General features: G+C 40.1%; 2 protein-coding genes across 4 annotated transcripts in view; one reads left to right on the forward strand and one right to left on the reverse strand.

The window, feature by feature from the left end:
• Window positions 1-12,500, forward strand: part of ncbp2 (nuclear cap binding protein subunit 2) — a 30,912-nt gene extending 18,412 nt beyond the window's left edge. For all 3 annotated transcript variants that reach the window (XM_072255120.1, XM_072255121.1, XM_072255122.1), the window contains 3 exons: window positions 10,197-10,378; window positions 11,349-11,487; window positions 12,215-12,500. In XM_072255120.1, coding sequence (XP_072111221.1) covers window positions 10,197-10,378; window positions 11,349-11,487; window positions 12,215-12,313 — 420 coding nt within the window. In that variant the 3' untranslated portion in view covers window positions 12,314-12,500. The remainder of the gene's footprint in view (window positions 1-10,196; window positions 10,379-11,348; window positions 11,488-12,214) is intronic.
• Window positions 12,501-14,432: 1,932 nt separating this feature from the next.
• senp5 (SUMO specific peptidase 5) overlaps window positions 14,433-23,792 on the reverse strand; it is a 31,437-nt gene continuing 22,077 nt past the window's right edge. Inside the window, exons 7-10 of the mRNA XM_072255117.1 lie at window positions 19,215-19,352; window positions 17,819-17,902; window positions 15,766-15,816; window positions 14,433-15,048 (exon numbers count right to left, since the gene is read on the reverse strand). Of these exons, the coding sequence (XP_072111218.1) occupies window positions 14,938-15,048; window positions 15,766-15,816; window positions 17,819-17,902; window positions 19,215-19,352 (384 nt within the window). The 3' untranslated portion in view covers window positions 14,433-14,937. The remainder of the gene's footprint in view (window positions 15,049-15,765; window positions 15,817-17,818; window positions 17,903-19,214; window positions 19,353-23,792) is intronic.

Genomic DNA, 23,792 nt, shown 5'->3' on the forward strand with positions numbered 1-23,792 from the left:
CTCACATCAGGAATAGGGAAGTTTTGGAAATATTTCTTAGGGATAGGATTTATGAGCATTTGGAAAATTATGACTTAATTAGGGAGAGCCAGCATGGCTTTGTGCAGGGTAAGCCATGTCTTACTAACTTGATTGAGTTTTTTGATGAGTTGATGAGGATGATTGATGAAGGCAGAGCTGTGGATGTTGCCCACGTGGATCTTAGGAGTGTTTGACAAGGTCCTTCATTGGAAGGTCATCAAGAAGATTTAGATGTATAGGATCCATGGTGACTTGTCCGTTTGGATTCAGAACTGCCTTGGTTATATTAGACATTGGGTAGGGGTCGAAGCAATTTATTCTAGCTGGAGGTCTGTGATTAGTGGTGTTTGGCAGGGATCTGTACCAGGATCTGTACTCCTGTATATAAAATGAAAAATGGGCTCAAAAATGGCAGAAGGAATTTAATGCAGATAAGTGTGATGTGTTGCACTTTAGGAGGACAAACCAGGGTAGGACTTGCACAGTGAGCGGTAGGGCACTGAGGAGTGTAGTAGAACAGAGGGATCTGGGATTACATATCCATAATTCCTTGAAAGAGGCATCACAGGTTAATAGGGTTGTAAAGAGAGCTTTGGCACATTGGCATTCATAATCAAAGCATTCAGTAGAGGAGTTGGGATGTTATGTTGAAGTTGTACAAGCTGTTGGTGAGGCGTAATTTGGAGTATTGTGCATTTCTGGTCACCTACCTACAGGAAAGATGACATTAAGATTCAAAGTGCGGATAAAATTTTATAACAATGTGCCAGGACCGAGGACCTGAATTATAGGGAAAGGTTGACTAAATTAGGACCTCATTTCTTGTAATGTAGAAGATTGAGGGAAGATTTGATAGAGGTATACAAAATTAAGAGGGGTATAGATAGGGTATATGCAAACATGCTTTTTCCACTGAGGTTGGGTGAGACTACAATTAGGGGTCATGGGTTAAAGGTGAAGTGTTTAAGAGGAACATGAGGGGGAACTTCTTAACTTAGGGTGGTGAGTGTGGAACGAGCTGGATGTGGGTTGATTTCAACATTTAAGAGAAATTTGGATAGGTATATGGATGAGAGGGATATGGATGGCTACAGTCTGGGTACAACTCTAGACACATTTAATAGTTTAGCATAGACTAGATGTGCCAAATGGCCTGTTTCTATGCTGCTATGGGAGGAGGGAGGAGAAGATGGCGGCATGACGCAGCTCACAGTGGCCACTCCGGTGGTGATATCTGCTATCTGACAAGTAGGGTGCCGTGTACAATCTTGATTTGATGGAGACAGACGTGAGAGCATGGAGGAACATCTGGAGAAACTTCTGAAATGCCTGCTTCGCTGCTGCTGCTACTGTGTGATCCAGAATCTCTGGAGGGGTAGGCCCCGAGTCCTCGGCTTTGCTTGTTGCTTGGCTGCCGGGGCGGGGTCGAAGTGCTTGGCAGAGGTTGGTGCTCAGTGTCGGAGGCTCGAAGTTTTCGGATGGACTCAGTCGGCTGCGGTCGGGTGCTTCCAATGCATTGGCAAGTTTTCGGCACTTGGAGGTTCATGGCAGGGAGAGTTTCTCCTTTCTACCGTCTGTGTGAGATGATGGGGCTATCGGGACTTGAGACATTTTTTTTTACTGTGCCCATGGTCTGCTCTTTATCAAATTAAGCTATTGCTTTGCACTGTTGTAAGTATATGTTATAATTATGTGGTTTTGTCAGTTTTAGTCTTGGTTTGTCCTGTGTTTCTGTGATATCTTTCTGGAGGAACATTGTATCATTTTTTAATGCATGCATTTCTAAATGACAATAAACAAGGACTGAGTGTCCTCATAATCTAATCTAATCTATGTTCTTTGACCCAGATGAAAATGTGGATGGGTGGTTTAATAAGTTTGAGAATGATACAAAGATTGATGGTGGTGTGGACAATGTAGAAGATTGTCAAAGAATGCAGCGGGATGTAGATGCAGATATGGGCAGAAAAATGCAGATGGAATTTAACCCGGTCAAATGTTAAGTGTTGCATCTTGGTAGATCAATGTAAAGAGACAGTAAGTTAAGGGCAAGTCGGTGTTGATCTTGGGGTTCAAGTTCATTGCTACCTGAAAGTAGCTACACAGGTTGATGGGGTGGGTAAGGTATATGGTATGCTTGCCTTTATTAGTCAGGGCATTGAGATTAAAAGTCAAAAGTTTAGGTGCAGAAAAAAAGGTATAGAGGGCATGTGCTATAATGAGAGTTGTATAAACGTGAGTTAATTTCTCTGGAATGGCGAACGCTGAAGGGACACCTAATAGAGGTTTGTATGATTATGAGAGGTGTAGATGGGCAGTATCTTTTTCCCAGGGTTGAAATGTTTAATAATACCAAAGGGCATGAATTTAAGGTGAGAGGGGTTAAGTTCAAGGGAAATATGAAGAGCAACTTTTTTTTTACACAGACTGGTGGTGCCTGAGATGTGCTGCCTGGGCTGGTGGTAGAGGCAGATACATTAGAGATTTTTGAGAGGTGTTTAGATAGATACATGAATGTGAGTGAAATGGAAGGATATGGGCATCGTATGGCCAGAAGGGATTAGTTTAGTTGCCATTTGATTGATTCACTCATCATTTTGGGCCATAGAGCCTGTTCTTGTGCTGTACTGTTCCACGCTTTTTCTTCCTGACTCTCTTGGGTCACCCTTGTTCCATTACCTTATCATCCTTATTCTTATCCTTACTGCTGGCCTTGATCTTGAACTCTGATCACATGGTCTTTGATTGACTCCCATGTGTCAGATGTAGACTTGCCTGACATCAGTTGCTGCTAGTCAACACCCGTTAGCTCCTGTCTTATCTTTTGTAATTTGTCCCCTCTCAATTTAGCAACTTACCGCAAGTTCAAATTTTGTCCCTGCTCATAATGTGTTGTGCCAAAATATTCACCCATTATTCGGTTACTTGGCCTGGCTCATTCCCCAAAGCTAGGTCCAGTAACTAGGTAAATCCTCTTATTAGATGCTAGATAGATAGATAGATAGATAGATATAGTTTATTAATCCCAAGGGAAACTTGGTTTCGTTACAGCCGCACCAACCAAGAATAGAGCGTAAATATAGCAATCCAAAAAACCCAACAATCAAACAACAAAATGCAAACTGTGCCAGATGGAAAATAAGTCCAGGACCAATCTATTGGCTCAGGGTGTCTGACCCTCCACGGGAGGAGCTGCATGTTCGATGGCCACAGGCAGGAACGACCTCCCGTTCCGCCAGTGTTGTATCACGGTGGAATGTGGCTGAAGTCCAACAGTAAAAAGTTCAGTATCCAGCCTGTAAACATGTTCCTCGATCGTAATATACTTCGGATTGCACCATCCGTTGTTAACCAGATCAGTAAGCATGAAACTCCTTTACGCTTACCGCTCTCGGTGCACTTCTGGTCAGCCGGAACGGTATTACCCACCGAAATCCTCTTCTCCAAAAGTCTCTGTTGTCTCTCCTATTGTTTCCAGAACCTCTCTTGTTTGCACAGAAGATATGGAGAGATTTCTAAGCCTTTTGTATTAAGGAAGTTCCAATAGTTACGTCCCCAATGATGACAGCCCTGTTTTTTCTTGGTACCTTTTCATAATCTGCCTACATATTTATTCCTCCACCTCCTGGTAGCTTTTTGGAGGCATATAGTACAATGCCATTAGCGTAATTGCACCTATCCAATTTCTGAACTCCATCCACATTACCTTTGTGGATGAGCTCTCCAGTATTCTCCCTCCGAGTACCTCTGTGACATTCTCAGGGTTTTCAGTTTCTTAAGATGTTCACCACTTGCTCTTCAGCATGAGATTCAAGTAAGTCAGTTAAATCATCTTCATTAATGTCAAGCTGTAGTTGATTACAAAGGCTACTCCTTTCTGAAAGTTTTTCACCTTTCAGAAAACCTTAGAAATCATGAATAAAATTAGGGCAATATTTCATTCATGCACCATTTGTACTTGTTTACTTTACCTCAGCTCGGGTGTCTGCAATTATCTTTACTGAATCATAGATGTTTTATGACTTCCAAAATTTGCTTTAAAATCTTGCTTTCTGCTGCTTCACTTGTGAAACAGATAAACAGCTTGGGAAAATGTTTGTGCAAGTATTGTGATTTAATTGTTACAATTACGCCTTGATCTTTTTGCTGGAAAATGGCTGTGGTGTTTAATGGCAAGTACACAATCTTGTCATTTGGATGAAAGTCATCTAAAAAGTAGGATATGGGGGTCAGTATTGAGAACCAATAAAATCTTGAATGGAAATCTCTTGGATGCATAGTATTTCTCCATTCAGGAATAAAATGGTTTATAAAATTTGTCTTCAGAAAAGGCCAATGTCACTATGCTATTCTGTTGGACTTCCAGATGACTGGAAAAGATGTCCTCTAAGTTCTTTTAAAAGTTTGAAGTTTCTTGAACTGATAAACAAGGCTTAAGTTTGCATTCTCTGGCAGTATTTCCACTAAGTAAAAGGGTCAGTTTCTCATTTGCTGCTTGATGTCCTGGATCACCATTTTCTTCCTTTTGTAAATGTATGTCCGGGAATATGTTCCCAATATAATACAGTCTTGTCCACATTGAACATATTTGACCCAATAATCCCTCTCCTTAATAATTTGAGCTAAAGCATCAAGTGCACTTTGCAGCGTGGTCAGCACTTGCTGTTGGATGCATCAAGCTTGATCCTTTAAAATGCACAAAAATATGTACTTTATATTTTATACCACTGTTTAGTTGAAAGATCGAAACCTAATTTTAATTTCCATTGTGATAGTTTCCCTTTTGTATGCACTACCATCAATTTCTTTTACTTTGGGTAGCACAGTACAGGTTTCCCCCGCCATCCGAAGGTAGAGCGTTCCTATGAAACAGTTCATAAGCCGGAATGCCGTAAAGCGAAGAAGCAATTACCATTTATTTATATGGGAAAATTTTGTGAGCGTTCGCAGACCCAAAAATAACCTACCAAGTTATGCCAAATAACACGTAAAACCTAAAATAACAGTAACATATAGTAAAAGCAGGAATGATATGATAAATACACAACCTGTATAAAGTAGAAATACTTTTCCACAATCATTGCTTGCACTGTTCTCCGTAGCGAAAATCTCACGCAAGCGCTGTTGGCAAAAACACTCTCTCCAGTAACCACTAAGCTATGAAGCTGCCGAATCATACCAGATAACACGTAAAAATACACAGGCTATATAAAGTAGAAATAATGTATGTACAGTGTAGTATCACTTGCGGGAATCGGGAAGACAGCTTGCTGAGTACATTGATGTTGTGTTAGACTGAGTTGTCGGAATTTGGGTGATGCAGTGGCCCCCACCCTCCGGGCTGCCGATCGATACCGATCCGCGAAGCATGCAGGAATGCAGCGGTAGCCGGGAGGCACACAGCACATCTTTAAGAAAAAAGCCAAAATAAACATGCTAATTAATTACGTGCCACCCGGCACTTAATGGTCGGCCCAGATCAGAGGTGATTGCCGATTGCATCGCCTCTGATCTGGGCCGACATTTATGTGTCGGGCAGCACCTAATTAATTAGCATGTTTATTTCGGCTTTTTTGTTAAAGATCTGTGTGCCTCCCGGCTACCACTGCATTCTCCGCGAATCGGTATCTGTCCGTGGTCTGGGGGTTGGGGTGATGGGACACTGGGGTGTCATGTTGTCGTCTGTTTCCATTAGGGCAGGCAGCTCATCTTCTCCTATGACTGCCTGCCTCAATGTTGAAGGTCGAGGTTCGTCGTCTGCTGTGGCTGATGTGGAAGGCTTGCTTGACTGCTGAGCCTCGTGCATTTTCCTGTCATACAGTTCTTTGTAAATACTCAAACCATCCTGCAAATATCCCTTAAACTGACATACCCTTTCAAAATTAAAGTCGTACTTTATCATTGCAGCGAAAATCTCACGCAGTTGCTTCACGTTCAGTTTGCTACTGCATTCTGTTTTGATTGTTATTCTTTCCTCCTCCAATTGCATCAGCTCTTCATCTATCAGTTCTTGGTTATGGGATGCCAAAACCTCTTCAACATCATCTTCGTCAGCTTCCGCAAGCCAAACTCACGTCCTTACTTCGTTTATCAAAACGCTTAATTATGTCTAGTTTTATGCTAAGTGTAACACCCTTGCTAGCTCTTTCAGGCTTTTCCGATACCTTAGAACTCATCTTGCTAACGGCTGCTCACAGGCACGTATTTAAGCGATGCCGGCAAGAATGCCGTTCCGAATCCGGGGAGAGCGGCTGCTCGGGGTGCGCGCTGATTTTTTTCCTAACAGTGAAAACACTATCTGTTGGTGAAAATGGAACTAATTTAGGTCTTTCATAACAGTGAGGTTTCGTAAAGCGAACGTTCGAAAAGCAGGGGACACCTGTAATGGCATTGTACTGTAATGATTATACAGCACAATTACCTGCTCTATGGAAACAATCCCAGATATTACCTGATCCACGGAGGTGTACGGTTTGTATTTCACTGCTTTGTTAAGATAACTGTAGTGGCAGGAGAGTTGAGTTGTCTTCTCATCAGAAGTAATAACATCTCACTGATGATCACAAGGGCATATCTCAAGGATACATGCTTAGTCCAGCTGCTCTACTCTCTATACAATCCTAACTGCGTGGCTTGGCACATCTCAAACGCCGTCTATAAATTCACCAGTGACACAGCTGTTGGCAATGAGGAGCCATAGATAGATTGGCTGATTGAGTGGTGTTGTAATGACAACCTTGCACTCAAACATGAGCAAGGCCAAGGAATTGATTGTGGATTTCAGGAGAGGAAATCAAAAAAATGCAAACTAGCCCTCAGTGAGGAGTCAGTGGTGGAAGGGGTGTGCACCTACTGTGGAGAGCATTCTAACTAGTTGGATCAGAATTCTGAAGACTGGTGCACAGGATCACAAGAGACTGCAGAGGGTTATGGACTCACATGGCTCCATCACAGACACAACCTTCCCCACCATGGAGGACATCTTCAAAAGTTGGTACCTAAGAAAGACAGCATCCATTATTAAGCACCCCCAGTATCCAAGATGTACCCTCTGCACATTACTACCATTGTGGAGGAGGCACGGAAGCCTGAAGATGTTCATCATTGTTTAAGGAACAGCTTCTCCGCTGTCCTCAGATTTCTGGTCCATGAACACCGCCACCCTATTTCTCACCCATCCTGTGATTTTTATTAAAAATTTGTCTTGCACCAGACTGTTGCAGCAAAACATCAAATATCATGAAATTGTCAGTGATTCTCATTTGTCTAGTGCATATGGGGAAACTGCTTTTTGTAGGAACAGATATGTTAACATTAATCAGAGTTTTGAATGTATGTGTGCTCATTTGTATTTATAGGATGTACTTAAGTCAAGCATTTGTAACCTGGTGATGATGTGCAGATGCAGAGATGCGCCAGAACTGCTTCTTAAAGTTAGAATTCAAGGACTCGGTAGCTAACCTCGATGAGTATGCCTCAGCTGTCACAGACCTTATTTGGAAATGCACGGAGGACTGTGTGTCTTGCAAGACGATCCGGGTATTCCCTAACCGGAAACCTTGGATGAATTATGAGGTCAAGTCCCTCTTAAAGGCTAGAGCTGCGGCTTTTAGGTCCGGGGATACCAGTTGCTACATGGAATCCAGGTGTGAACTCTGGAAAGCCACTAAGGGCGCCAGGAGGCAATATCAAGCCAAGTTGGAAGCCCAGGCTAACCAGAGGGATGCCAGTAGACTATGGCAGGGTCTAAATGAGATCACTGGGCGCAAAGAAAAGGCTGGGAATACCAATAACTGTGGCGTTTCTCTTCCTGACGAACTTAACGTATTCTACGCAAGATGCGAACGGAAGAGGAGCGTCCCGCTCCCTCCGGATGAACCGGACCTGGTGGCATCGAGATTCATCGTCACTGAGGAGGACATTAAAAGGGCCTTCCTGAAGATAAATCCAAGGAAGGCGAGGGGCCCAGATGGCGTCCCAGGACGGGTTCTCCGGGCCTGTGCAAGTGAGCTAGCTGGAGTATTTGCTGACATCTTCAACTGCTCCTTGCTTCAGTCTAAGATCCCCTCGTGTTTTAAGAAGGCAGTGATAATCCCAGTGCCGAAGAAGAGCAAGGTGGCATGCCTGAATGACTATCGACCTGTGGCTCTGACATCAGTTGCTATGAAGTGCTTCGAGACGGTGGTTATGGCACACATCAACCACAGCCTACCGGTCAACCGCAACGCTTTGCAATTCGCCTACCAGAGCAACAGGTCAACGTCAGATGCCATCTCTCTGGCCCTACATTCCTCTTTAGAACACCTGGAGAATAAAGAGGCATATGTAAGGCTCCTTTTCATTGACTACAGCTCTGCCTTTAATACCATCATTCCAAATAAACTGATTCCTAAGCTCCGGAACTTGGGCCTTAGCACTCAGATCTGCAGCTGGATCTCAACTTCCTCACAGACAGGACCCAGGCTGTAAAAATAGGAGACAAGCTCTTCTCTACAATCACTCTGAGCACTGGTGCCCCATAAGACTCAGCCCCCTGCTGTACTCACTGTACACCCATGATTGTGTAGCAAAGTTTCCATCAAACTCAATATATAAGTTTGCTGATGACACAATTGTAGGCTGTATCTCGGGTAATGATGAGTTTGAGTACGGAGAGGAAATTAAGAACCTGGTGGCATGGTGCGAAGACAGTAACCTATCCCTTAACGTCAGCAAGACGAAGGAATTGGTTGTTGACTTCAGAAGGAGTAGCGGATCGCGCGACCCAATTTACATCGGTGATGTGCAAGTGGAACAAGTCAAAATCTTTAAGTTCCTCGGGGTCAATATCGCAAATGACCTGACTTGGTCCAACCAAGCAGAGTCCACTGCCAAGAAGGCCCACCAGCGCCTTTACTTCCTGAGAAAACTAAAGAAATTTGGAGACAATTTCCCCTAAAACCCTCACTAATTTTTATAGATGCACCGTAGAAAGCATTCTTCTAGGGTGCATCACAACCTGGTATGGAAATTGTCCTGTCCAAGACTGAAAGAAGCTGCAGAAGATCGTGAACACGGCACAGCACATCACACAAACCACTTTTCTGTCTGTGGACTCACTTTACACCGCACGCTGTCGGAGCAGTGCTGCCAGGATAATCAAGGACACGACCCACCCAGCCAACAGACTTTTCGTCCCTCTTCCCTCCAGGAGAAGGCTCAGGAGCTTGAAGACTTGTACGGCCAGGTTTGGGAACAGCTTCTTTCCAACTGTGATAAGACTGCTGAACGGATCCTGACCCGGATCTTGGCCGTACCCTCCAAATATCTGGACCTGCCTCTCGGTTTTTTTGCACTACCTTACTTTCCAGTTTTCTATTTTCTATTTATAATTTATAATACAAATTTTTAATCTTTACTAATTTTTACTATTTTTAATATTTAGTATTTGTAATCCAGGGAGTGGGAAGTGCAGAATCAAATATCGCTGTGATTGTACGTTCTAGTACCAATTGTTTGGCGACAATAAAGTATAAAGTATTTCCAGTGCTCTTTTGAACATAGTTTTGCCCACTCTTTTGAGGAGGAGTAGAAATTCAGTGTGTTTGGAAGTGGAATTTGAAAACTGATTTGGATAACCATTTTTAAGTCAGATTGCTTCTTCAATTCAGGCAGTGCCTAGTGTATCTAGAGGTAGGTAACTTTATTTTTGGCAGCTTGGCAGATTTACTAGAACTAGGGGACATAGCCTCAAGATTTGGGGCGGTAGACTTAGGATGGAGATGAGGAGAAACTGCTTTTTCCAGTGGTGAATCTGTGGAATTGTCTGCCCAATGAAGCAGTGGATGTTACCTCAGTAAATGTATTTAAGATAAGGTTGGATAGATTTTTACAGTAGGGGAATTAAGGGTTATGGGGAAAAGGCAGGTAGGTAGAGATGAGTCCATGGCCAGATCAGCCATGATCTTATTGAATGGTGGAGCAGGCTTGACAGGCCAAATGGCCTACTCCTGTTTCTATTTCTTATGTACTGGGGAGCTTTTGCCCGAAAGTTCACAACATGTAGTTTGTTTCTGCATTATTGATTTATTGTGCAAGGGGCCAAAAGACCAACTACTTTTATTTTAGATGTAGATTTATTGCACAGAATATATTTTTGTTATATTCTTAAATTCTAATGTTTATTTGTTCTTAAGGGAAGCCGATATGAGCAGGACAGACTGCTGAGATACAGTTGTACTCTCTATGTTGGGAATCTGTCATTCTACACAACTGAAGAACAGATCTATGAGCTCTTCTCAAAAAGTGGAGATGTTAAAAGAATCATCATGGGCCTGGATAAAATCAAGAAAACTTCATGCGGATTCTGTTTTGTGGAGTATCTTTTTGTGTGTCTAGTTTTTTATGTTCTCTGAACCCACTGCTTTATAAGGTACATCATTTTATATAGCTGAACATGCACAAGGGTGTTGGTTCAAGTGGTTTTGGGTTAAGGACAGGAAAAGGCCATATAGCACTGCAAGTTGTTTCTGTCCTTTATGATAATTGTAAATCAGGAAACTAACTATCAATCACCTTGCCTCTATATCCGTAAATATCAGAGGCTGGCAAAAATAATTTAGAATTTTTAGTTGAGCTAATAATGACTATTAAACAGGGCAAGAGTTTACAAACATAGAATGAAGATGGTGTCACACTGTGAGGACATATGTTTTGATGAAGTGCCTGGAAAGCACAAAAGTAAACCTTGCGAGTCTGGGGTGTGAGGGCAGCTGGATTGTTCTCTGTTCTTGCATAGAGTTTACAGGCCAAATGTTGTCTTCTAAGCTGTAGCCATGAGAATCTTTGCATGTGGGAGATTTAGAGGAGAACAAAGACTTGTGTGTTCCTTTTTTGTAGGAGGGACTAGAACCAAGAATTTTAAGTTGCATGAGTGTCCATATTATCCCACACCAAGTATATTGCATGTTGAAACTCTAATCTGTGGTCTGGCATGTTTTGATTTTGTAGTTTAGAGCTATACTAAAAAATTTTAAGTAAGATCTGTACTAACCTATAGCAACCTTGGTGATCTCAGCAGATAGCATTTCTGACTTTAGGAAATTTAAGATTAAGGGTTCAAAACCCTTGTGTGACTCAAGTGTCTACACTGAAAGAGCAGTTTGATGGGGTGGGGTCAATTTCTAAGGTTTGGCACAGTTCAGATTCCAAGGGTGCTTGACTATTAAAGTTTCAACATACAGGCTTTTCATACATTGTCATATAAGAAAGTTAAAAGAAAAATTATATTTCTCTAACTTATACGCAAGTTCTTGTTTAAACATTTTTTTCCTTAATGAATGAATTGGATATTACACACGTGCTGATGCTGAACATTGTATGAGGTTTATTAACGGAACACGTTTGGATGATCGCATTATCAGAACAGATTGGGATACCGGCTTCAGGGAAGGCAGGCAGTTTGGCCGAGGAAAATCTGGCGGTCAGGTATGTGGTATTTTGATATTTTGTGTTCTTGAGAAATGAAATTATATTCTTCAAGGATTCACGTGAAGCTTTTTAATGCTGAGAGAATTTGTATTTTCAAAGAATATAAATATACTAAAAAGCAAACAAAGGTTAAAAATTTCATGTAAACAAAAATAGTCATGGTATTGTCAAGTACTAAAGTTTATTTTTTTATTGTCCCTAGAACATGATTTTGCATTTATAAACAGTGACAGTAGACTGTATAAATTCCTGTAAAATTAATAACAGTAGAAACTTAGCACTGAAAATATTCGAGTCAGGCAGGAGACAGATCTGTTCTGCTTAGGTTTCTGGTTTGCTTTGTAGTTTGGTTCCTTTAGTACCCATTTAGTACCAATTCCCATTGACTTAAGTTGCTTTAAAAGTAAGCTTTGTGCTGTTATATCCTGTTTTGTTAGAATCATATAACAGTACATTATGGATACAAGCCCTTCGGCTGAACGCTCAACATTTTGTTCTGATGTCCTTTAATTTGTTTTTTTAAGACAGTGCAGAAAAGCACAATACAAATATTGCAAAATATACCTGTTTAAAACAAGTAGTATTTGCAAATATTTAAACTTGATTTGAGATTTGACAAGACGTTCAGTGTACTGGTTCATAATTGGCTGAGGAAAGTAAGGAAGAATTAACAAGTTATACCCCTGATAACCAAATAGTTGCATTGTTTTTATTTTCCATGCAGGTGCGTGACGAATACAGGACTGATTATGATGCCGGAAGAGGTGGTTTTGGAAAGCTGGTCCAGATGCAGCGGGTTCCAGAACCAAGACAGAAATTCTAGAGTTTACATTGTCTTTGCATGTACATTTTCAGTTAATGAAGCTGTTGCCTTGAGATAAGTGAGGTAGCATTCAGTGACTATTAGCTTTGTTTGCTTCAACTGCCATTATGTCAAAAAATGAAACCACTTTAGGTTTAAATCCTAAATTGTAATGTTTAAATCAATTTTAATAAAAAATTAAACTGTCCTTGTTTGTAACCTTCAAATTCTTTGAGATTGACAAAACTTGTTGCAAGTCCTGTGTGAACTTTTATTATAATGGTTAAGCAGTAGGAACTGCAAATTATAATTTTGAGCACTCAGAACATCCAAGATTTATAGCACAGTTTGGTTCAAAAGTTATGGATGATGTAGAAAACTGACACAGGTATAGCTGGACCTGGAGAACACCAAATTTGATGTTACAACCTTCCCATAATCTATGGTGTTAATTCTGTAGTCAAACTATAATTTCCCAGTATCAATTACTTTTCCTTGATTCTCCTGTTGTGCTGTATAAACTTCTAATCATTTCTAATATTTAGATGGCCACTTAAAACGTGTATAAATTGATATTAGTTCAGAGATGAGGTTAATTGAATTAAATCAAGCTGGTATAATCTGCTCTCAAGTGACAGGTGTTTTATGATTCAGAAATAATTCCTAAACCCATTGTGTTGAAAGATTTTGTATTTAAAAACTGAATCATAACTAATCTTAGTCAATTGAACAAAACAATTTCTATATAGAAAAGATCCCAAAGAGGGGAAGATTTTACTCTACAGAAATGGAAGTTTTTGTGAGAACCATCAGTAACAAAGAAAGGATTAAATACTCAAATACTTTATTGTTCAATTCCATAACAACATAGAACTAATTACAACCTTTTGTGAGTTTAAAAAAAAATTATCTACCTTACACTTTGTTATTGCACTAATGTTTATAAATGTAACATTTTTACCAACTGGTTGTATGATGCATTGCGCTGCTAAACTCTAAATACAAGGTCACCAATTCAACTGAGATGGCTTCAATGGAGATTCTAGGAATTCAGATTTAAGCATTTCTTTCTGGATTATGAAAATGCAAGTATCAAGTAAAAGCTGTTTATTTTCAGAATCTCGAACTATGTGCAAGTTTCTGAAATTATTAAGGTCGATTTCTAACTGTTGTGCTTGAGACCCAGACCATTCAACAATTTAGAAGGTTTTAATCATTTCTCACTCATGGATTTAATCTTAAATAATAGGAAGAATTGATTGTTTAAAGCATATGAATATGAAAACATTCTGAATTTAGTGCAGACAGTAAGGTTGAGCACAATTTTGAAAAGAAAATGAGTGAATTCAGTTTTATAAAATCTGAAATCTTGGTGCAATATCAATTGAGCAGAGTACAAAGACAGCAGCTGACACTACTGTTTTCAAAATGACCACTGTTTCTCTCTTACACTTCACTCAATTTCTATAATCTGAGTTAGGGTAAGAAAGTTCACATCAATAAGATGCCAGTTTTAGATTATATCTCAATTTGACCATATGAAAAATAAAATAACATTAAAGGATAAACAGAAGTAGGCAGAGGGCTATACAGTAACGGACAAAAAATCCGTAAACAAATCCCACTATGGCAGTTTTCGAATTAGAATTTTTTTTCAAATCAGTAAAATAAGGATAAAGTTTCTCTATCTTTAAAAATCAGTGTCCTTAGCTGGTCTGACCTGTGCACAACTGCAGTTCTAGTCACTGGCACATTGGTTAATAAGTGCCCTCTGTTTATCAAAGCAGCCAACCTCTTTTTAAGACAGCCAGTGGAGGATGCATGCTTACTTTTCTGGTAATGATCAAGTTCAAATAAACATTAAAACAGGGTATGGTTTACTAAATTCAGGTTTGCAATATCTAGATATCCACTTTGTGCTCCTTCACCTTTCAGAGTAAAACTTCCAAGTTAGCAGCAGTAAGTAAAATACTATAAAACAATATTAATCAGGAGGAGGAAGGATTTTCTATCATTACTGAACCAGGTAAACTTACATATCAACTTTGAGAATGGATTATTATATCACTCTAGCAAACCGTTCCATCATTTTACTATTGAAATTGAGAAACTTCAGATAGTAATCCATTGTACATGTATGTGAAACAAAACAGTTTAATGGTTTGGCTTAAATATTTTAACAGTTGCAGCTTAACACAATGACCTAATGGCCATTAAACATCCATGGAAACAGAAAATCCCCCTCATGGATAAGAAGGGCCTTCACTTATCAATACCTGGGTCAGTTTCTACACTAAGACTTCAGTTTTCTCCTTGCTAAGTTAATGTAAAATTTTCTACTTCCTTTACTTGAGGTTTCAGAAATATGGAGACAATAAGGAAGTCTAAATTTATAGTCTACTACATGCAATTTGTCAGCAACTGGGCAAACAAGCAAAGTTGTGCTTCTATCAAGTCTGAAGATGTCTGGGCCATGCACACACCTGGAAAGCAGGCAAACACTGCCACTGGTTCTTCAGTGCTTCAGCCCCCTCCCTGCTTTGTTTCTCTTCTCCTTAGAGATAATACAAAACAACATTTGGCCACATCTATCTGCTGGAATGCAGTTTCCTGTGAGGAGTTTCAGATTCATACAGTTTGCTTGCTCACTCCATAAGCTTGCACTCACACAGTTCCCTGTAGATCAATTTTCTTACTTCAGGCATATCTTTTTGAGAAAACTGAAAGGGTCGTCCTAGAGCCAGGCACTTGCAGTACTAGAATGACAATCAAAAAGTTTGGTATGAACAACTTTAACGAATTGTGCTTTGAAATACTGGCAGGATGTGGGAAAATAATCAAATCTACACAAGTTCAACATGAGTTACTCACGCAGCTCATTGTACAGTACTTTCAAGAAACACATGAAAATGTTATGTATTAATTTAATAATCAGTAATGATTTTGTGTGCATGAAGATACCAATAGAATGAATGAACTACTAACTTTTTATTTTGATGGCATCAGCTGAAGAAAGAATTTTGGGCAAGTTGCTGATGTAACCCAGGAGTAGATGGCATGGTTGACAGTTCACTATCTTTACATGCTTTGTAAAATACTAAATATTCTAGTTTCAGAACCTAGATCCAGCACACTATACTGAGGAAACACTATACAGACCTTATTTTTGATAATAAAAATAATTACACAGCATCAACTCATCTTGTTAAGTCCTTGTTTTCAGATTCTGATAGACTTTCAATTTTAGTATTTCAAATTCGATTTCTTATTTTGCCACACGTTTTGATTATAACATTTGCTGATTACAGCATTTATAGTGTGAGAAATGGAAACACCTCACTTCTCCAAAATCAATCAGGAGGTAGAATACTGCTGGCAGGACTCAGCTTCTCCTTCAGTGCTGGTTGAAACATTTTGTTAGCAGTGTACTCCAACTGCACAATTAAATCAGGGAAGATAGAAAGTCAACCTACCTGAAGCACAAATACACCACAGTCACTATCATTTTTCTGCTGAGGAATGCACTATGGAAGAAGAATACAGACAATAAGTTAAATAATTCAACAGTCCATTTTAAACTGTCTGAACCTTCCACCACTAATGGCAATTTTAATTGTTTCTATTTTTGTAATCGCAGATTGGTACTATGCCTATAGGGTTAAGATTAAGCCAACCCCAGCATCTGTTTCTTATAGTGCCCAGCAAAATTTAAAGCTAGCCTTCTTTTCTGCCCGAAATGAATTTTCTAAAATTAATTATAGAGATTCTTACCAAACAGATTTAGGATACATAATATAATAATATTTGGGTGCTGAGTGGACAGTGCTATTGGAGAATTGATCAATTACAGAAAACATTAGAGTGGTAGTGTACAGTTTGTTCATATGAATGAGGATATTCTATCTTTTCCATTGAAGGCTCCTATCAGGGGAGATCTGATAGAAGATTTTAAGATCATGAGTGGCACAGATAGACAGGGGGCATCTTTTTTTCCCAGGGTAGAAATGTCAAATCACAGAAGGCATACGTTGAAAGTGAAAAGGGGTAAGCTCAAGGGGGATGTAAGGGTTAAGTTTTTTACTCAGAGAGTGGTAGATGCCTGGAATGTGCTGCTTGGTATGGTGGTAGAGGCAAATACATGAAAGGCTATTAAGAGACGCTTAGATAGGCACATAAACGTGAGGAAGATGGAGGGATATGGACATCGTGTAGGAAGGAGGGATTAATTTTTGGGTGTTTTTGATTTAGCTGGAGGGTCTTTTTCTGTGCTGTACTATTCTATGAAAACTTCAGAAAGCCAATCTATACAACTTACAGTACTTCAAGCACTGCAAACAGCAGAACAGTAGTTTACTAAACTTACTGTAAAATATAAAGCATCCCACTTGCCCAGAAGGATGTGCAAATAATACCATAAACCTTAACCTGTATACAATTTCAATGTCTAAAACAGTAAGAGGTGGATATAATGCCTCATGGATAGGCCGGAAACTAGCTTTGCGAGGCTGCAAATCTGGAAAGGAAAATGTTTAAATGAGTATTATAGAGGTAACAGATGGTGCACCAAATGGAAAAAACTCAGTTATACAATTTGGTAGAATAGAAGAAAGAAGTGTCTTTTAAGAGGCTCCTGTATAGGTACATGGAGCTTAGAAAAATAGAGGGCCATGGGTAACCCCAGGTAATTTCTAACTAAGTATATCTTTGGCACAGCATTATGGGCCAAAGGGCCTGTATTGTGCTGTAGGTTTTCTATGTTTCTAATACAATTATAGAATGAGAAATGTAGGAACAGAGAGGGATTATGAGATGCAGAAATTAAGTTTGCAGGCACAAGAAGCAATTGGGAGGGCAAATGGTTGTCCATTATTGCAAGGGCTGGACTACAAAAGTAAGGAAGTTTTGCTGGAACAAAATGGGATACACTTGAACACAGCAGATCAGGCAGCACAGAGAGAGAAGAGAGCAAGAGAGAGAGATCAAAGACTTGTTAGTACAAGGAAGTCAGAAAACAGTTGTTTTAGAATGTAAGAAGGTGGAGACAACATAATGAATGTCTGAATAGCATGCAGAGTAGAGTTTTGAAGGCTACAGACTTAAGCCTTTGCAACACACATAAAATTTGCTGGTGAACACAGCAGGCATCTCTAGGAAGAGGTACAGTCTCAGGACTGACGAAGGGTCTCGGCCGGAAATGTCGACTGTACCTCTTCCTAGAGATGCTGCCTGACCCGCTACGTTCACCAGCAACTTTTACAGCATGTGTGTTGCTTGAAAGTCCAGCATCTGCAGATTTCCTCGTGTTTGCGAGACTAAGCCTTTGCAATTTTCTCCTTTACTTTCTTCAGCAACAAAGGATGCATGCCATCTAGAGGGAGTAATTTCTCTATTTTAAATGCAATAAGCCTTTCTAATAACTCTCCTATCAATTTTATCCTAGCCACTTTCACAGTTGATCTTCCTTTGCTAAGACAGCTGTAATACTTTTATGAAACTCAGAAGGATGTCAGTCTGGCTGGAACTTACTGTTGTGGCAAAAGCTTTCCACCCTTCCAGGAATGTGGGGCAATTTCGCTCACCAGCTTCTGTTTTTAAATATTTTAGAATGTTCTATGAATCGAAAGAAAGAGGCAAAGTGGTCACCATTTTGAAAATGCAGTTTCAAGTCACAGTGCAGGCAATGAGGAATTAAAAACAGATATCATCAATCTTAATGTCTGACTGGAAGAGGATGTTTGTGGTTGGGATAGGTGTCCCTTATCCTTTAGCATCTTTATTAAACTTGGACAAGAAGATGTTGAAACCCGAATAGCCCCAGCTATTCATTAAATTCCTGCGTATTAAACTGCTGATCTATTCTAGGCCTTCAAATAATTAATTCCAAGGGCAGGGTGGCTTCCAGTGAAATATATAAATACTGCAGAACAATTAAGACTTTGAGGCTGTGTTTGTGTTAAAGAAAGAAAATGTACTCCTGGCTGCCTCCTGAGATAATGGGAAAAGTAAAAAAGAACACACATATTTTTATAAAATCTGAATTCTTTAGAATTTGTCAAATTAGACTTTAAGTAACTGTTTACTGTTCTCATCTGAAAACATCTCCAATTCAATGAGTGTTTCCACCTAAGATTAATTCATGGAGATACTCAGTTCACAATCTAGCGCAATAGCCATGTAAGGTACAGTTAAGTTACTGGGCTGTCATTCAAAGTCCTGGACCATTGATCTAGAGAAACTTAGAATAAATGCTTGTCTCAGCAGAGGTTTTTGATTAGAGCTTTTCCTCTCCTAGATGAACTGCCAAACACAGCTGAGGATCCCCATCTGTCCAAAGCCACTGGTTTTAAGGCACCAGTAACCCATTTTTGCCACTTCCCCTGTCAGTTTATACAGTTCCATTGGTTTAGCAGCTAAGCCACATGTGAACACCAGTAGCAGGACCGGGTAGTCAGAAGCTATTTGAGACACAGGTCATTGGGTCTCATAATAATAGGTATTGGGAGCTTATCCTCACTATCCCCCTCCTCAGCCATGACAAACTTAAGGAACCTCTGGGAAATTATATGCAGTGTAAAGAGGGAAATCTGAACTGTATTAATTTATGACAGTGGGATTCTTATAATCTGCTTCATCAACTGGACTAGAAAAGGAAGAATAATAACTCACAGGGTTATGCATCATGGTTTCTCTAGCAACGTGAAATATTTGCATGAAAAGAAGATAGGATCTCATGGTTGAATGATTATCATACACTGATAGGTCATTCAGCTGGGGAAGTTAACCAGGATCCACACAAGAAATACAACCATACAGGAATAGGTTCATATTACCATTCACAGACCAAGTTACCAGCAAATATCACTTCCTTTAAAAAAAAGGTTTTAAAAATGTGATTAAAAGCTCTTCAGAAAAATTGTCTTACCTGAACACAGGAATTAAAATGGATGCCTTGAGAATCATAGAGACAAATTTTCCTATTTGGAAGGTCAACTGTTAATAGTGACCAATGAATTTCCAAATGTATAGGGATTAGTAATAGGGATTTACTGAATAAATCCACCTGGAAAAGAGTGGACAATAACTGGTTAAATCTTGTTAAGATGGCAGATAACTTTGCATACACAAATAAAGTAGAAACCAAATTTAGCAAACTAAAATTCTAGTAATCATTTATGACACAAAAAGTATGCCACTTAATCCATGATGTCCAAACAGCAAAATAAAAGATAACCATTTAGCTTAATTTTACTTCCCAGCTCCTGCTCTACTGGCTACTCACAGTAGGAAGAATGTGATTAAGTTAGAAAGGGTGCACACAAAAACTTCACAAGGACATTGCTGGGTTGTAGGGCTTGAGTTATATGAAGAAATTGGATAGGCTGGTCTGTTTTCCCTGAAGCAAAGGAGACTGAGCAGTGACATAATAGAGGTATATAAAATTAAGAGTACATAGGGTTACTCTCTGCCTTGCAGGTTACAATTCTTTACATCAAACAAATATTTTAAAAATGAAGAGTAATTTTGCCTCCACTTTTGCAGACTGCACGATACAGATCCATATTACAGCTGATGAAACATTTTTATTATTTCTTATTTAGAGAGCACAGAAACAGATACTTCAGACCTGGTCTTCATAACAAGGGGAATTGAGTATAAGAGCAAAGAGGTCCTTCTGCAGCTGTACAGGGCCTTGGTGAGACCACACCTGGAGTACTGTGTGCAGTTTTGGTCTCCAAATTTGAGGAAGGACATTCTTGCTATTGAGAGAGTGCAGCGTAGGTTCACAAGGTTAATTCCCGGGATGGCGGGACTGTCATATGTCAAAAGATTGGAGCGACTGGGCTTGTATACTCTGGAATTTAGAAGGCTGAGAGGGGACCTTATTGAAACATATAAGATTATTAAGGGATTGGACATGCAGCAGGCAGGAAGGATGTTCCCGCGGATGGGTGAGTCCAGAACCAGAGGCCACAGTTTAAGAATTAGGGGTAGGCCATTTAGAACGGAGTTCAGGAAAAACTTTTTCACCCAGAGAGTGGTGGATATATGGAATGCTTTGCCCCAGAAGGCTGTGGAGGCCAAGTCTCTGGATGCTTTCAAAAAAGAGATGGATAGAGCTCCTAAAGATAGTGGAATCAAAGGTTATGGGGATAAGGGAGGAACTGGATACTGATAGTGGATGACCAGCCATGATCACAGTGAATGGTGGTGCTGGCTCGAAGGGCCGAATGGCCTACTCCTGCACCTATTGTCTATTGACCAAACGAGCACATGGTGCCCAATTGCATGTGAACAATTAACCTACTAACCCATGGGCCACTGGAAATGGGAGGAAACTCATGAAGGAGAATAGACAAATTCCATAGAGAGTGGGGAACTGAACCCAGATCACTGGTGGAACATTACTGTGTCACCCTTGATTTTTACTGATTACTTTTAATCCTTCTAAATTTACTGTATGTTACATGTTATAATTTGGTTGCTTATTGAATGTTAAGAAACATTACAATATCTATGTCCATAAGATACAGGAGCAAAATTAGGTTATTTTGGCCCAACGAATCTGGTCCGCCATTTTATCATGGCTGATCCCATTTTCTTCTCCTCCCTGTATTCCTTCATTCTCCGATCCATCAAGAATCTGTCAACCTCTGCCTTAAATATACGTAAAGACTTGGTCTCCACAGCTGACTGTGGCAAAGAATTCCACAGATTCACCTCTCTCTGGCTAAAAAAAATTCCTCATTTCCATTCTAAAGGGATGCCCCTCTATTCTAAGGCTATGTCCACTGGTCTTATACTGTCCCACCATAGGAAACATCCTCTCCACATCCACTCAAGGCCTTTTACCATTTGATAGGTTTCAATGAGGCCACCCCTCATTCTTCTGCATTCTAGTGAATACAGGCCCAGAGCCATTAAACACTCTTCATTTGACAAGCCATTCAATCCTGGAATCATTTTCGGGAACCTCCTTTGAACCCTCTTCAGTTTCAGCACATCCTTCCTAAGCTAAGGGGCCCAAAACTGCTCACAATACACCAAGTGAGGCCTCAGCAGTGCTTTATAAAGTTTTAACAATACGTCCTTGCTTTTGTATTCTAGTCCTCTTGAAATGAGGATACCACACTCAACCCGCAAATTAACCTTTAGGGAATCCTGTACAAGGACTTCCAAGTCCCTTTGCATCTCAGTTTTTTGAATTTTCTCTTCATTTAGAAAATAGTCAACCCTTTCATTTATTTAACCAAAGTGCATGACCATACACTTCTCGATACCGTATTCCATCTGCCATTTCTTTGCCCATTCTCCTAACCGTCTAAATACTCTGCAGCCTCTACTTCCTCAAAACTACCTGTCCCTCCGTCTATCTTCATACTGCCTACAAACTTTGCAACAAAGCCATCAATTCCATCATCCAAATCATTGACATATAACATAAAAAGAATTGGTCCCAATACAGACCCTGTAGAACACCACTAGTCATCTGCAGCCAGCCAGAAAAGGCTACCTTTATTCCCACTCTTTGCCTCCTGCTTGTCAGCCACTGCTTTAACCATGCTAGAATCTTCCCTTAATACCATGCGCTCGTAGCTTGGTAAGCAGCCTCATGTGTGGCACCTTGTCAAAGCCTTTCTGACAATGCAAGTACGCATCATCAACTCATTCTTCCTTTGTCTATCCTGCTTGTTATTTCTTCAAAGAATTCCACAGATTTTCAGGTAAGGTTTTCCCTTGAGGAAACCATGCTGACTACGGCCTATTTCATCATGTGCTTTAAAGTACACTGAGACCTCATCCTTAATAATTGACTGCAACATCTTCCCAACCACTGAGGTCAGACTAACTGGCCTATAGTTTCCTTTTTTCTGCCTCTCTCCCTTCTTGAAGCGTGGAGTGACATTTGCAATTCTCCAGTCTTTCGGAACCATTCCAGAATTTAGTGATTGTTAAAAGATTAAGATTGATGCCTCCGCGATTTCTTCAGCCACCTCTTTCAGAACTCTGGGGTGTGCACCACTGGTCTATTATCAGAGTACGTACATGTCACCATGTACAACCCTGAGATTCTTTTTCCTGCGGGCGTACTTGGCAAATCTACAGAACAGTAACTGTAAACAGGATCAATGAACAACAAACTGTGCAAATGCAAATAGAAATAACTAGTAAGAATAAAATAACAAGATAAAGAGTCCTTAAAGTGAGACCATCGGTTGTGGGAACACCAGAAATTGAATGAGTGTAGCTGTCTTGTTTTGTTCAACAGCCTGATGGTTGAGAGGTTCTTGAAGTTGATGGTGTGAGTTCTGAGGCAATTGTACCTTCTACTTGATGGCAGTAGCGAGAAAAGAGCATGGCCTGGGTTGTGAGAATCTTTGATGATGGATGCTGCTTTTCTATGGCAACGTTTCATGTAGATATGCTCAATGGTTGGGAGGGTTTTACCATGATTTACTAGGCCGGATCCACTACCATTTGTAGGATTTTCCACTCAAAGGCATTGGTGTTCCCATACCAGGCTATAATGCAGCCAGTCAGCATGCTTTCCACCACACATCAATAGAAGTTTGCTAAGGTTTTTGATGACATGCCAAATCTCTGCAGACTCCTGAGGAAGTAGAGGCTCTGCTGTTTATTTCTTTACAATTATATTTATATTATAGGTCCAGGACAGGTCCTCTGAGATAGTGACATCCAGGAATTTAAAGTTACCGACCCTCTCCACCTCTGATCCTCTGATGAGTACTGGCTCATGAACCTCTGGTTTCCCTCTCCTGAAATCTACAATCAGTTCCTTGGTCTTATTGACATTGAGTAAGAGGTTGTTGTTATTACACCACTCAGCCAGATTTTCAATCTCACTCCTGTATGCTGATTCATCAGAACCTTTCATACAGCCCACAACAGTGGTGCCTTCAGCAAACTTGTATATAGTGTTGGAGCTGTACTTAGCCACACAGTCATAGATTTAAAGGTTGTGGGGTAGTAAGAGATCTTGAACACGGTAGTGTGAATGCTATGAAATTGCCCAATTAGGTCACACAACAAATGCATAAATCTATACTAATCTTACTTGTCAGTGGTCAGTTTTAATACAAGAGATTAGTTTGGGTGATATCTAATATCTAGGTGCCTGTGCAATGGCATTGGTGATACTGGCTGCACTTCATGCTTACTTAACCACCCTATCAAGCTGTGCAGCCACTTTCAGGGTATTATGAAAGTGGACCCCATAGATCCCTATGCTCATTAACACTGTTCAGGATCTTGCCCTTAACAGTGTACTCTCTCTTTGTATTTGACCTACCAAGGTGTAATATTTCACATTTGACTGGATTAAACTCTATCAGATATTTCTCCATCAATATCTGCAACTGATCTATATCCTTCAAAGTTGCTGGTGAACACAGCAGGCCAGGCAGCATCTCTAGGAAGAGGTACAGTTGACGTTTCAGGCCGAGACCCTTCGTCAGGACTAACTGAAGGAAGAGCTAGTAAG

Source organism: Mobula birostris, chromosome 4 (genome assembly GCF_030028105.1).
Source record: "Mobula birostris isolate sMobBir1 chromosome 4, sMobBir1.hap1, whole genome shotgun sequence".
NCBI lineage: Eukaryota > Metazoa > Chordata > Chondrichthyes > Myliobatiformes > Myliobatidae > Mobula > Mobula birostris.